Source organism: Carica papaya, chromosome 3 (assembly GCF_054855325.1).
Source record: "Carica papaya isolate Zhongbai chromosome 3, ASM5485532v1, whole genome shotgun sequence".
Lineage (NCBI taxonomy): Eukaryota > Viridiplantae > Streptophyta > Magnoliopsida > Brassicales > Caricaceae > Carica > Carica papaya.
This window is the reverse complement of record NC_142311.1, coordinates 27,290,562-27,305,191: the sequence shown is the minus strand read 5'-3', so window position 1 is coordinate 27,305,191 and position 14,630 is coordinate 27,290,562. Positions and strand designations below refer to the sequence as shown.

At 33.0% G+C, this 14,630-nt stretch overlaps 1 protein-coding gene across 1 annotated transcript; it reads right to left on the bottom strand.

The window, feature by feature from the left end:
- Window positions 1-3,820: 3,820 nt before the first annotated feature.
- Window positions 3,821-13,571, bottom strand: LOC110817201 (alpha/beta-Hydrolases superfamily protein). Its single transcript, XM_022045640.2, is given in 6 exon segments — window positions 3,821-3,840; window positions 3,843-4,011; window positions 10,631-10,678; window positions 10,802-11,038; window positions 11,536-11,572; window positions 12,694-13,571. Coding segments are annotated over 6 exon segments (831 nt in total). The 5' UTR covers window positions 13,017-13,571; the 3' UTR covers window positions 3,821-3,823.
- Between the last annotated feature and the right edge of the window lie 1,059 nt (window positions 13,572-14,630).

Here is a 14,630-nt window from a genome sequence, read left to right as displayed (position 1 = left end):
AAACTGCCACTATGTCGACACCCTAAAATTAGCTGAAAAGATTTTTCAACACCGATTTTGGGTTGTTGGGATATTTTTGGGTACGTGACAAATATTTTAATTTTTGCAGAAAAAATTTAAAAAATTCGGAGCCCGTCAGGAGGCGTAGTAGATAGTACGGCGCTTCGAAATACCGATCCGGGTAAGGATCTCTCACCTTATTCTCTGTTACGATAATTTAAAGCTTAATAATCAATAATCTCATGTTCTGTAAAAATTAGAAAAAACTCTAACAATAATTACGGGTCATTAGTGGAATCAGGAACTGATCAGTGTTTAATTATCCTAACTTATCTATGTTGCCTATTTATCTTTTATATACTGCCTAAATTGCTTATTATCCTCTATGTGCGCTTCAAACTATTATTTTGAATTATTTCTTGTTTATTGATTATGTTGCCTAACCATGATTTACTTGATCTGATTGATGGATTGGAAATAACCATGTGTCTCGATTGTTAATTTAAATTAACCTGTGAATATGAAATGAGATGCTAGTATGCGATTGGTGGTTGTTTTGTTGATGAAAATCTATATACGAAAGGTTTACTATGTACCTTGGGAAATAGTGGATTGACCCAGTACATAGAGAACCCTACAGTGGACATTATCTCAGTCGGACGGGATTGAGAGATCTCATACCAGAATGGTTTAGGAGATAGAGTTCACTCTCATACTGGATGGGGTACCGAGGCGATAGTGTGTTTGACACCCATTAACGGACGGGATATGGAGACGGCCAGGTTAATGGTCAAATTTAGATATAGGGTTCACGAGTAGAGAGATATCTCTATGGACCCCTAGTGGTTCTAGTAAGTAGGTTAAAAGAGAGAATTATTGATTTTGTTCACTTGTGCATGAAATTAAAATGTTATCTGGTTACTTATTTTCATAGGTTAATTTTGGAAAACTCATAACGGTAAGTATGGAATAAATATTTTAAAGTTAAATGAATTTACTTAAATTAATGGTTCTATTAGTTATTTTGTGATTTTTACCAACCTGCGATTTTCTATATCAGTTATTAGTGTAATATTTTTACTACGCTAGTGTAGGTCACCCTTTTATTAACCATTTCAAATCAAGAAAACCAAAATCTATATTCCGATCAGTAAGAGGGTTGTAAGTAATTTACTTCCTAAACTCTCTTCAAGTGTTTGTGGAGGTTAACCTCCAAGAACATCTATTTATTTGTTTTTAATCATGATTTTGTTTTTTTTTTTTACGAACCGCTGTAGTAGGGACATTACAATAACTTTATTAGTTATTTAAATTTATTATGTAAGAAATAAAAATCCTAACTATATCATTTATTTCCGTAATTAAAATATAAATTCGTTTCATTTTAATTTTCAGACATTTACATTTAATCTTTTAAAATAATAGTGATAAGAATATTATTAGGTCAACTATATACCCATAATAAAAAAAATAATTTTCTCTGCCCCAACCCACCTAATTAAAGATTTTAATCACTTCCACATAAAAGAAATCAAATAAATTAGTTGATAATTAAGTAATTATAATATATATTATTATTTCGACGTACTTAATTAAATATTCCAAATATATTTCTAGTTAAGTTGCTGACAACATTAAAAGGACTATGAGTGGATTATCGATTTATAAATTGAAGTGAAAAAACAAGTTGACATTGTTTCTAGCTGGCCCTCTTCATGGCGTATGAATGAGATGGTATTGCAAATATTGAACATTGATCTAAATTTAAACCCTAGTAAATCATTCGAATTTTTTACATATATATATAATATTTGTGGGTGTGTGAATGAAGAAAATGAAATGGGCTGCAAAAGTTAATTAAAAAATGTTAGTGAATTGTTTATTTTTAACATGACATAGTAATCAAGATTGGTCTTATATTATCAAAACAGGTAAAAGAGAGCTGTCTAAGAAAATGTCAAAAGTAGACTGCTTCTAATGTTATATATAATTATTTGAATGTATGTATGTATGTATGCATGCTAAACTCCAGCCTGTTTGATGGTAATTGTTGATTTGTTCCTTTGCAAAATTCAAAACTTTGGGAAATGGCAATTGCAGCCAAATGGTGACTTATCAGATTTTCCATAATATATTAGCTTCTGAATTTCTGTTTTACTTTTGCTTTCTTCTATTTGATTACGTTCGCCATACATGAGACCTCGTCATCCAATTTTTGGGTTGTGTGAAAGGAGAGGAAAAAAAAAAATATGAGAACTTTTGAAGGTATTGAAGCTAATATTGTAAACATTAGGAATAAATGGTTTCATACCTTTTAAACTTATTTAATTAGCCCATGATGTACATAATTAGAAAGACATTTAATTAGTTATGAACTAGTTAATAGATATGTAATTGTTTTGTATAAATATAGTACTTCCTTATTTCTCACTTTTATTTTTGAAAAATATTATCTCTAATACTATGATTTAATAATGAAAATAATTAAATTTTATTTAAAAATTTTAAAATTAATTTATGTTGAGAACGTTAAATTTATTATTATTATTTTATATTTATATAGTAATCGATTTATAATATTTAATTTAATAAAATTTATAATTTATTTTATTAATAATAATTAAAAAAAAAAACAAAAATATTAAAAGACTAAAGTAATAATTATGGTTTGAAAATACCATTACCTCAAGCTCGTCAACTCTCGAGAGGTTACTATCTTCTTTCTTTCTTAAATTTGATTTTGACAGCATGAGATTAAAATTAAAAAAATAATAATAATCTCAAAACAACAAATTATACATGTTATAACTCCTGACTCCATATACAAACTTCAAACTCTGTAAATTTCATAATCGAATGACTTACTGCCCTTAAAGCCACCCTATCATCTGATTGTACAAGCTCCATTCTCCATTTAACGCGACTGCTTCCGGGTCAAGCTTACAAAATGCACGTTTGTATCCATCTTCAAAACCGATGTACAACTACTCTTGCTCTATATGCAAATATGGCAGAATGGAGCATGACCAAAGCCCAAATCCAACAATTATAGCAACCGAGTTTCCGAAATGCTGGGCAAAAAGACAATCATAAGAGCCATTTCATGTGAATCTTTTAACTCCATTTCAATTTTTCTTTCCCCAAAAAATCTTAACTAGATGCTGAACAACTCCAACTTCTGGAATTCTTAGGGCAGGGTCATTACATCAAACAAATCAAACTGTAGTCTTAGACCACGACATCAGAACATCCATATAAGTCATAAGCCTAAGCTGCACAGAAGCTTGTTTATATAGACCCATTAATCTCATTACTGAAAATCGAGAATTTTCCAATGTCAGTTCAAATAAAATCGAAGTCCCAGGTAGGAATATGAATATACCAACATCATTCCTGTTGTTTTTCTTAAGATTATCAGACTACCTCCTCTTTTGTACACTACTGCACAAGATTAGAGGGCTGTTAGCAATTTCAGCAAATCTATATACAAGTATCCAAGATTATGATTATACTCAGTTAGCCATCTGGCTTTTCGTTTATCTGACCATTCTTTCCTTCGCAACATCACCAATGCAAACAGTTAAAGCAGCAGCTTGGCCGGGCAATCTTGGGACATTTGGGGCATTTTGGCTTCCAACAGCATCTTATGCAGCTTGGTCTCCAACATCCTGGGCATTTGGGCTGACAATGGCATTTTGTGCAGCTAGGTTTCCAACAACAGCTTGAGAATTTAGGTCTCCAGATTTTGATCCTACAGCACCTTTTAGCACTTGCAGAAGTAGCATCTACTCTCTGATGCAGACCAAGACTTTGTCGAATCTTTTTAAGGCGGATTTCTGTGGTTATGTTCTCCATTTCTTGAATAAACCGGTAGAGATGGCGTATGTAATCAGGGTAAAGCTCAAGATTGCAGTGGCCCCCTCCTTTAATCCACAATGGTTCATAGGGCTCCCTTGCCATTTTCCACAGTCCATTACCATGTAACCAGTTCACAACATCATCCTCTGTACCCTGCAAAATATTTCATCCAAACCCATTTCAGCATTTTCTACAAATTAACATTCCAGATAAAATTGACCAGAGAATTGCAAAATTAGAAACATGATCCAGTTAAAACATGGAATGAGTAAATCATGGAGAAAATTTAGAAATATGAAAGGAACTTCCATCAAAGCAAATCACAATCCTCCGCAGGATTACAGTGATTCCAGGTGGCCAGAATCTGCTGTACACCAAAAGAACTTTCACATAAACATGTTGTTCGATGGACGTGGAATACTGTCGCAGGACCATTGATCGCGCTCCCTAGTCATAATATGCTAGCTCTAGCCAAGAAAATGCATTTGTGATCTAACCAAAGAATTTAACATTATTAATCATGAAACCCGTGTGGAAAAAATGAAATGAATATTTCTAGTATCATGAACTTGTCATGATGCAAGCTACCGGCAGGGGAGAGGGGGAGGGAGATTAGGAAAACAGCAGAAATGTGGGTTGATTAAAGCTTACTTCCAACAAAAATCTTTGTTAAGGAGTAAAAATTTCTAGCCACCTAATTACATATATATGCAGCTGTTGTTTACTAATTGAGGCTGTTATTTCTTTATTGCAGAAGTCTAGGAGTTACTTACGCATGCATATAACAAAGGAAGAGAAACTCAAGCATGTTCAAGAAATTATCCGCACAAACAATAGAGAACAATCAGCAATCCAATTCCTAGGTTATCTTAATTTCTCTTTCTTCTTTCTTTCTGTCTCTTCATTCTATTACTACTTCTATATTTCTGAAATCTCTCTTTTCTGCATTATCTCTTCCCTATGGTACCAGTCGTAAGTATCACAGGGACCTGACAGAACCATTATGTAATTTTATAGGCATTTACTTTCAATGGTACCAAATGGAATGTATGAATAAAGACATGCACTAAATCTGCTTTTTTGCTGTAGTGGACTGTCAGGATTCTTCAAGGCCTCCAGGGGACAGAGATAGGGAGACCATTTATCCCCAATCTTTTTCAAAAAAAAAATTATAGTGACTTAGGCGCTCAACAAATTGATCAAAAAGGCTAGAGAGACACAACTCTTCGAGGGTCTGAAGTTAGCAGATAACGACAATATGGAAGAGAGAACCTATTTATTTTTTGCATATGACAACTTATTGCTGTGTGTTGGGATTTTTTCAAGGTGAAGAAAATCTAAACTTCTATTGATTTCACTCACTCCAAAATTAACAACTTAAAATGTTTTTAAATACACTTATACCAAATTCAAATTTTTGTAAAATGATTTACCACTATTTAAAAGATAAATATAAATCAAATCTTATAAAAGATAAACTTTTACTAACAACATAATTTTTTAAAAAAATAAACATTTTCTAAATATAACTAAAGATAAATCCTATTTAAATTCAAACTAATAAATAAAATAATTTATAATTTTTATATTGGTCTTCAATATTCTCTATTAATGTAGAAATTATAATCACTAAATTTATTTTACTGAAACACTTCTCTCTAATATTTCTTGTTTGATTTTTATATTTTTGAAGTACTTCTCTTTAATTGTTGATACGCTTCTCGCCAAACTCCGATTATTGATGCATTTCTCATCAATTTTCAATTATTTGATGCACTTCTCATCAAAATCTCTTGGAGTACATCTCTCCAATTTTCAAAAAAGGTTCTTCTTCTTAAGCAAAATTTGTTTGCTCATTCTTCAATATGCAATTTTTTTTTATATATACGCTTAAATCTTTTACAATAAAAATATTATAATTTACTTTTATGCTAACAATCTTTTTCATCATATGATTGTTTTTTCTGCATACTCTGCATGGTGAAAATTTTTCCTTTTTGATGTTGATGAAGACTTATTTGACATCTTTGCAATGAAGACTCCTTCCATGGTTTTTTTCTTCTTCTTTTCCTCATTGCTCTTCTCTCTATATTATTTTTTCACATACGCATAACCAATAAAGACTCTGATACCACTTGTTGGGATTTTTTCAATGTGAAGAAAATCTAAACTTCCATTGATTTCACTTACTCCAAAATTAATAACTTAAAGTGCATTTAAATAGATTTACATTAAATTCAGATTTCTTAAAAATAATCTACTACTATCCAATAGATAAATATAAATTAAATCTCCTAAAAAATAAACTTTCACTAATAACATAATTTTTAAAATATAAACATCTTTTAAATCTAATCAAAGATAAATCATATTTCAATTCAAACTAATAAATAAAATAATTTATAATTTCTACATTAATCTTCAACACTCTGCATGACTAAACCTCCGTTTTTATTGAACATCATATATGTGCTCTTATGTTATCAAGCAGTTTCTAGGCTAAAAAGCAATTTGTCCACGTTTGAACTGATCCCAGTTGGAAAAACCAACTTGTCCAAGTCTTAATTGTATCAGTTGGATATAGGACAAACTCGGCTATATCTTGGTTGAAATTCTGGATTGTAGAGTAGCAGAACTACCAACAAAGTATCTAGGCTTACCCCTTGGAGATAAATTTAAAGGCACTATCATTCGAGACCCGATTGTAGGTAGATTTGAGACCACACTAGCAGGATGAAAAAGGAACTTTTTGCCAACAAGAGATAGACTGACACTCATCAAAAGAACACTAATCAATTTCTCAATCTATTATTTGTCAATAAAAATTCTACTGAGCATGACAAAAAAACTAGAGGCTATCCAATACAGATTCCTGTAGGCGATTTAGAGGAAAAGAATTTCTGTTTAGCAGCATGGGAAGCAGTCAAAGGATCCAATTCATACAAGAGGGTTAGACATCATCTCTAGTTGAATTCAAGAAAGCATTATAGGCAAAATGGTCATGGTAATTCATAAGAGAAAGGGACAGTTGTAGTGAAGAGTGAGAAGCCAAGTTTGGCATGGACAATAAAGGTTAGTATCTAAGAAACTCAAAACATCCACAGGGGATGATTATGGAGAGAATCAACATTGGAAAAGGGGAGTTCCAGAAATGCATTCCTTGGGGGGTTGGATCAGGCCAAAAGATGTGAGTAAGGTTGAATGAATGGCTGAAGGGAGGAACACTGGAGCAACAGTTTTCTATAATCTTTTATCTGGGCTGCAACAAAGAGGCAACAGTGACATTCTTATTTTATGTCTTTGGATAATGGAGCATGAGCAGTGGACTGATAAGGAATCTCAAGATAAATAAGGATGTAAACCTAATTCAACATTTGTCATCACATGGGAAACTGTCTGCAGCATTGGATTAGCCACCATGTAAAATCAGTTCAAGCAGGCCTCTTCGCTAAAAGTCATACCAAGCCCATTTGAGAAAGAATTAAAGAAATGTCAAAGATTTCTCATGAAACCAATTTGGAAGAGTAAGGCATCACCTAGAGTGGCATTTTTTTGCTTGAAAAAGCAGCAAAGGGTTATATTTAACTCAAGATAATCTCATTAAAAGGGGGAAGGAAGTTGTGGAATGATGCTTATGTGCAAGGGAATAGCAGAGACTGTCAAGCACCTTTTCCCCTGGTGTTACATGTCCTACCAATTTCGGTGCTTCACTTATGGCTTGTTGGAACTGAGCTGTCGCCACATCAGTCAAAGAAGATATATGAGCATGGAGAGGCTCTGAGGGGATAAACGATGAGATAAGCATCTAGGCCTTATCCATTTGGCTGAAAGAGAGAAATATGAGAGTTTTTGAGGGTATAGAATTGTCTTTTAATAGAATAAGGATACTTTGCTCCAGAAATTAGGGGTTTTGATAAAAGGTCAACCTCTTTATACTTCGAGGGAGTTAGGGGATCTAATTGATATTTAATCAGACTAATAAATATTTTTTGACACAGGTTGAACTTCATTGGTGCTTATTAATACTACACTTTCTCTCTAAAAAAAAAGGAGATTTAAGCTATGTCTGAAACAAATCGAGAAATCTTCTGAAATTCATTTGTCACTTTCTATTTAATTCAACTAGGAAGAGATGCAAATCCCATTAGAAAACAAATAAAAAAAAAAAAAGAAGACCTCACATGGAATTCGACATGTTCTACTGAAATTGATGAAATTTGCATGCAACTTCTACTTTAGAATTTTATATGAGATCACTTTTATTTGTTGTACTAAAAATTTTCACAATCTTCTAGCTGAACACATGGAGTTGCAACTAAATTCCATAAAAATTCTTATATGTAGCATTGGCTAACTTTCAAAGTATCAATTCCTAACTTGCAATAGTGTTCAACATCCAAACAAGAGTAAATGAGACATCAAAACTCCAGCTTGTATAGTTATGTTTTTCTTCTATTTTTCCTCCCTCATATGTTCTCCTACATCAATTGATATTAAGGCCCAACTTCTTGTTACTATTGATATTGGATTCAAAATCTCTTATAAATTGCCACCAACAATATAAGAGGATGTTAGTCTCACATGGACCAAGAATGAAATTTTTTTACTTGCTTATACCAATGGTGGGAAAATTACTAACAGATGTTAATTATATATCATTTCAGGTTAGGATCTAAAATATCTCTATTCTGTTTCCCAATTTTTCCTTGTTTGTGACTGCTTGCACATGTATAAACGTGTATGAAAGGGGATGTTAATCTCACATCACAGTGATTTCGGTACTTCCACTAGTAAGATTTTCATTTTCTTCTCCTTTCCATTAACCAAAAGTAAGCCAACATCTTCTTTCATTGCTGGGTAGGGGGGAAATAAATTTTTCCTTCAAACTCAACAAACAATACACATTCTTTCCTCTCCCATGTATTAGAACATATGCTTTATATGCTTAACTGGCTGAAAGTGCTAAAAGAATAACAAGAAACGAGACTTAAGATAGAGAACGATAATGGGAATGGCATCATAGTTTATATATAAACAAATTAGTTGTACGTAGAACTATATATAATAACTTATCTTTATACAGATCTTAGAAGAAAGAATACTGGCTCCATAAGGCAAAATCATTTCAACATTACAATGGGGGCAAGATTTTTTGAAATTTATGCAGATCACATTGTCTGAGGTCCATAAGTAATTATCTCTTTGAGGAATTTATGGTATTTTTTCCGTCAATTGCGACCATGGCAAATCCCCTTTCCTGATGACATATGAGAAAGAATACCTACTATTGAAGAAAAGTTTTCTCTATATTAAAAGAAAACCTTTCTCTATTTTGTGGGAAGTGACTGAATCTGTTCAGCTGAGCTCCTTGCTTGGGATGGTATAGATTCTCCCAAGAGCAAGAAGAATATCATTGCCCTTACTCCTCATTTCACTTTTGCGACTATTCGGAGAAAAAGTAACTGAAGGAATTTTGAGGCTCATGTTTCTAGATTTTCTAAATTGGAGATCTATGGTTCCACACCTTAATATATTTATTTTAAACACATCCTCTCCTCAATGGAGAATATCTAGAGGACCTTCTTGATATTTTGGCTAATTCTCTTTTGTAATAGTTCTATCTTATATGTGGCTCGCAAGTGGCAGCCTAGGTGCCTTTCTTTATATTAGCAATTTTTCTTTTGGAAAAAAGATCTTTCTTTAGGTCCTCATCAATCTATTGGGAAAGAACAATAGAAGAAATCTACTTGATTTCAGTTCTTCCAAGTGAAATCATTTTTCTAGAGATGAATTAGAGTGCTTAATCTCAAAGGCCAATGTTTAAATAGCATGCACATAGAATTTCCGACTTGCCCATGGAACTACCAACTTTTCATCTCATAGAATTTCATAATACAGAGTTCTAGGAAGAGCCATCCATGTATAAAAATTGACCACAATTTTTTAAAAAATTAGTAAAGTCTAAAAATTTGGTCCTGGTATGCACAAAAGCATGCATTTGCTGTAAAAGTTAATAAATGAAAGAAAATTTTCAACACTCTCAAACCTCTTCTATTCCTTTCCCCACCTCACCCAGAAAAAGTGAATGGAAATTTAATAAGATTAATTGCTTATGCTTACTGTAGACGTGCACATCCAACCACATCCACAATTCCCTTACCAATGGATTGATTAAGAGTCAAATTACCCTAAAAGATAACTCTCGTAATCAAGATATCGTGCATAGAATTTGTCTAGAAAAAGATATCGTGCATAACTACTAACTTTTCTTTCAATCGGTAGCTCGTAAGCTGCAAATCCAGATTATTAGAAGTTCCATTCTTTTCATTTATCTCATGTTTTTTTCAGACGCAAGCACTCTTATAGGCTTCTAAAGCATCTTTTGAGTCTACTGGTTTAGAGTGTATTCAACAAACAAAATACCAAACACTTTATTAGACTGATACTAACATACCGCTGTTTAAAATAAGGAACAGTAAGGCATTTCCTGATGAACACAAGCTGATATACGAAACAAACAAATAAAATCCAGTTGATTATGTAGGTGGAATTAGCAACCATGAGAAGCAGTAGCTTGGATAGAGTCTCATAGAATGTTCCATTTGAATAATTTTTCGTGTTGAAGACATCCTTCAAACGATGGAGGTTAGGTATTAGCCAGGCAGAATTAAGAATTCCATCATTCATCAAGCGTCAAGAATCAAGATATACCAAGCATTTAATCCATCTAATGTAGGCAATACAATTATCAGAAGAAATTAAGAGAACTTACATGTATTACAAGCACAGGGCATTTCACCCGCTGGATTTTATTGATATTCTGCATTTATGAAGAAAACAAAATACCAACAAGACGATGTTGATGTCCAAACTTGAAGAATGAGATCGAAACAATTAACGATTAACATGTCTAATATAAATGTTGATGATAATAGTGGTGTACCGTATATATGTCGAAGCAAAATGAGAAATTGACGTGGCAGAGCACACGTAGACCAGAAAGGATGCCACTATGGAGAACTACCCCTCTCAGCCTGGGTAATTTGGAGGCCAAATGCAGTGTTGGACCACTTCCAACCGATTGACCATATAAAATTAGGTCTTCCTGGCTAATTCCGTATTCAGTCTGGAGACACTGGTAAACTGCCTCTATATCAGCATATGTGTCAAACTCGCTGGGCTGGAAGCACGAGGAAGCAAATAATCAGTTAAGCATAATTTAAGCTTTTCCAAATAAATATCATCATAGATTAGAGAGCAGAAAAAGATTGCAAGAACAGAATTCTTGAGCATATGGCATCATATAGATTAATTAACAACTATACCATCTCCTAGCAGCAAAAGCTTCTCAAATATTTTAGAAGTCCTATCATTATATAATACTTCCAAAATCCAGTTTTTCTCCTATGAAATCCGTCCCAAAGCAGAAACTAAACTTCCATGGCATATCTATCAAATAGCATCCAAATTCCAGATGCGTTATGTTAACAAGCATTCTCTCAACAAATTATTAGACCGTGTTATAACATATAGAATAGAAAAGAAGCAATACAAATGTATCGGACACCAAACAAGAAATACTCACACTACTTTTTGCTGAACAATAGACATAGAGAGCCAAGGAAGTAGCTATCTTTATATTTGTTATCGGTTTGAGATTAGAGGATGATAACATACCTTGCCGGTTGAGGCTCCATAGCCAGAGTAGTCATATCTACATCATATTGAGCAGAAGATCAAATACAATTCCAATTATGATAATAAATATCACCACAGCAAATTCAAGGCAAATGCTGCATCAAAATTGTACATCTGACTCATAACACCATACCACAATACTGGATCCAAGCTCCTCATAAACAGAGAAGCAGAGAACCACAAATCTGAGGAACCCAGAAAACCATATCTAATAATTCTACAGTCAATAAGCTAAAACATAGCGGAGAAAACGTATGACCTTCAATTTTCACTCCTTAGGTTTAAGGAGGACAGGATTTTTCCAAATCTAGAAGAGACAGCAACCGGGATGACAAGATAAACCAGACCTCCAGAGAGTAGGAGAAGATTAAACACAGAAAAAATACACCTCATAAAGCTAGAGACAGAAAATTTTAATGGAAAAAAGGCATTGTTTCAATTTCCAATCTCATCCAGACGGGAAAAGTTACATGCTTTATGCAGAGAGAATAAGAAATATACAATAAAAAATAAAGAAGCTGGAAAAGAAAACAAGAAAACAAGAAGGATAAAGGTGGAAAAGGTCTGCTAAGTGGTGGCGACACACCTACCAACCCAAAAGAAATAAATAAACAAAAAATAAAAAGAAAAAACACTGTTTAACCAGCAAACTTTACCATCTCTTGTAAAAACCAGGAAAAAATAGCATTGAAAAACCATCATCTAAGGTTATTCTTTTTCGGTAAAGATTATCTCTGGTTATTCAATAGGAACATAAACTCAACCTAATCCAACACTAATTACAGATCTGAAAGCCAAATAAACCTGGAAGCAAGTGAGGAAATGCAAGAGACAAAGAGTAAAAGAAATCAAATCAAATACATGACAAGGTAAAAGATTTACAATTTCAAACAAAAAAGGACAAACATGTTATAACTAGCACAGAACAGACTACAAATCCCACTATACAAGGGAAAGAACCCACTCAAACAACCAACTTTGTAAATATCGACAACAAATCAAAAAAAAAAAAAAGAAACAAATCCGTAAGGTAATTAGCTAGATTATGTCCCTTCACAACAACAAAAAATGTACAGAGGATAAGCTTTTGGCCATTTTCAAAAATACAAAAATGACCAGAAAAATAAAAGCACTGACCCCATTAGATTAACCCTGAGATTGACCTTGAGCTGCACGAAGAGATCATAGAGCTGGCCCAAGTCGGCAGCATTGCCATGGGAGTAAAGCAGAGTGAGACGAGCATATGGATTTTTAAGATAAAAAGCTACAATCTTGTTTCCACGCTTGGTATCAACCAACAGGACATCCAAAGAGTTGTCATCTGCAACATGAATAGGCAATGATAAAGAAGTAGAAACCACTGTGAGCTTTCCGTTGTCACTTTTCTTGATCTGATACGTCGGTGGAGAAGGAGGAAAAAACGCAAACTTTGCAGCTAATTGAGACAGTGTACACCCCATTCACCCCCCAAACAAGATTTACGAGAACCCAACTCATTGAACAACGGGAAAACAAGAGAAGAACATGCGTGAGGAGAGCAAAGGAAGATTAAAAAAAGTGTTATTACGGGTAACGTGAATTGTATATTTTTCTTTTTTTCGAAATGGGTATTTAGATTCACGAGAGAGGACTGAGCTTTGTGATTTTGTTTTGGAGTGAAAGAGAGGTTTGTGGGTTTTATCAGGAAAAGAGTTTCATTGGGTTGTGTTTGTCTGGCTATATTTGTGCAAGGCTGATGTGAATTTTTTGTTGTATATTTAAAATATTTATAAGCATATATATAAAAACAGCAGAGATGAAGAGGGGAAAGAAAAGATTTTGCAGTAATGGAATTAGAGGAGGGGGGAAAACGAAGGGAGTGAATGAAGAGAAAAGGGAGTGTCTTTATCATATAGAGTTCTTAAAAGGAGAATCGCCATGACTCCAAGAACTGAGTTTCAAATGTGCATGACTTCATTGCTTGTCAGCTCTTCAGACTCTCTCTCCTTCTCTCTCTCTCCTCTCCACTATATCTATCTGCAAGTCACTCTGCTACAAGACAAATTTCCTTTTGGCCATTATTTTATTATTAGCTTCTTAACTTTTTATTTTATGCTCAGTCTCTTTCATCTTCTACGCAAATACTCTATACTCACCAGCTTTTAATGACACATGTACCTGTTTTTTTCTTTTGTATTTCATTTATCAAGCCTGATACTTGAAGAAAAAGACTGAAAATTTATTTAAAAAATCAAAATATCATCACCCAAAAATAAGTTTTAACCTATGAAATCTGAAATTTCGATTTAGAAAATACTTTTTTTTTCACAAAAGAAGAAATAATTGGAGGAGAAGTAGCACAGTATGTACATCAAGTACGAGCAGCAGCACTCCAGTCTCATTCAGGAGGAGTCAATGCAAAAAAGTATCATCATGGTGATCTTTCTTAATGGTAATCTCTGCTCAACGCCCTTGTTTGGCTAACCAGTCCTTTGAAGTAAAATTCATTTTCAACAAATTTGTTTAGCAAGTTCCTTTAATCCTATTCCGGATCAGAATAAAAAATACCTCTTCCAACCACCTTACAACGCCATCTCAACCATTTAGTCTCACACGAGAGACCACATTGAAGATTGTGCTGTCCGAATTGAATTAAATTGGACTCGTTTTTCCTTTTTTTGTTGACATATCTTTTTAATGAAAAATAATTAATAAAATAAATAATAAATTTATAAAATATAATTATTCATCACATTCTTAGAATTGTGATTAATAAAATAAAAATAACAATTTAATTTTTTATCCAAATTATCTTATGAATTTTTTATTTTTTTTTTCACAAAATGTCTTACTATAATCAATTAAAATTATTAAAAATATATTTGAGTGAAATTTTAGTTTCTCTTAATCTTATATAAATAAAAATATAATTCTTATCAAAATAAAAATCGTAAGTCTTTATGTAAATGTTCAATTGAAGGAAAATTTCCAAGCTAAAATTTTCTATCTTGTTATGTAATATCCCTTTGTCTTTCAATTTCCTCTGTTTGCATGTTGCCAGAGGAATAATGACGCATTGTGTCTTGTGTTGTTTA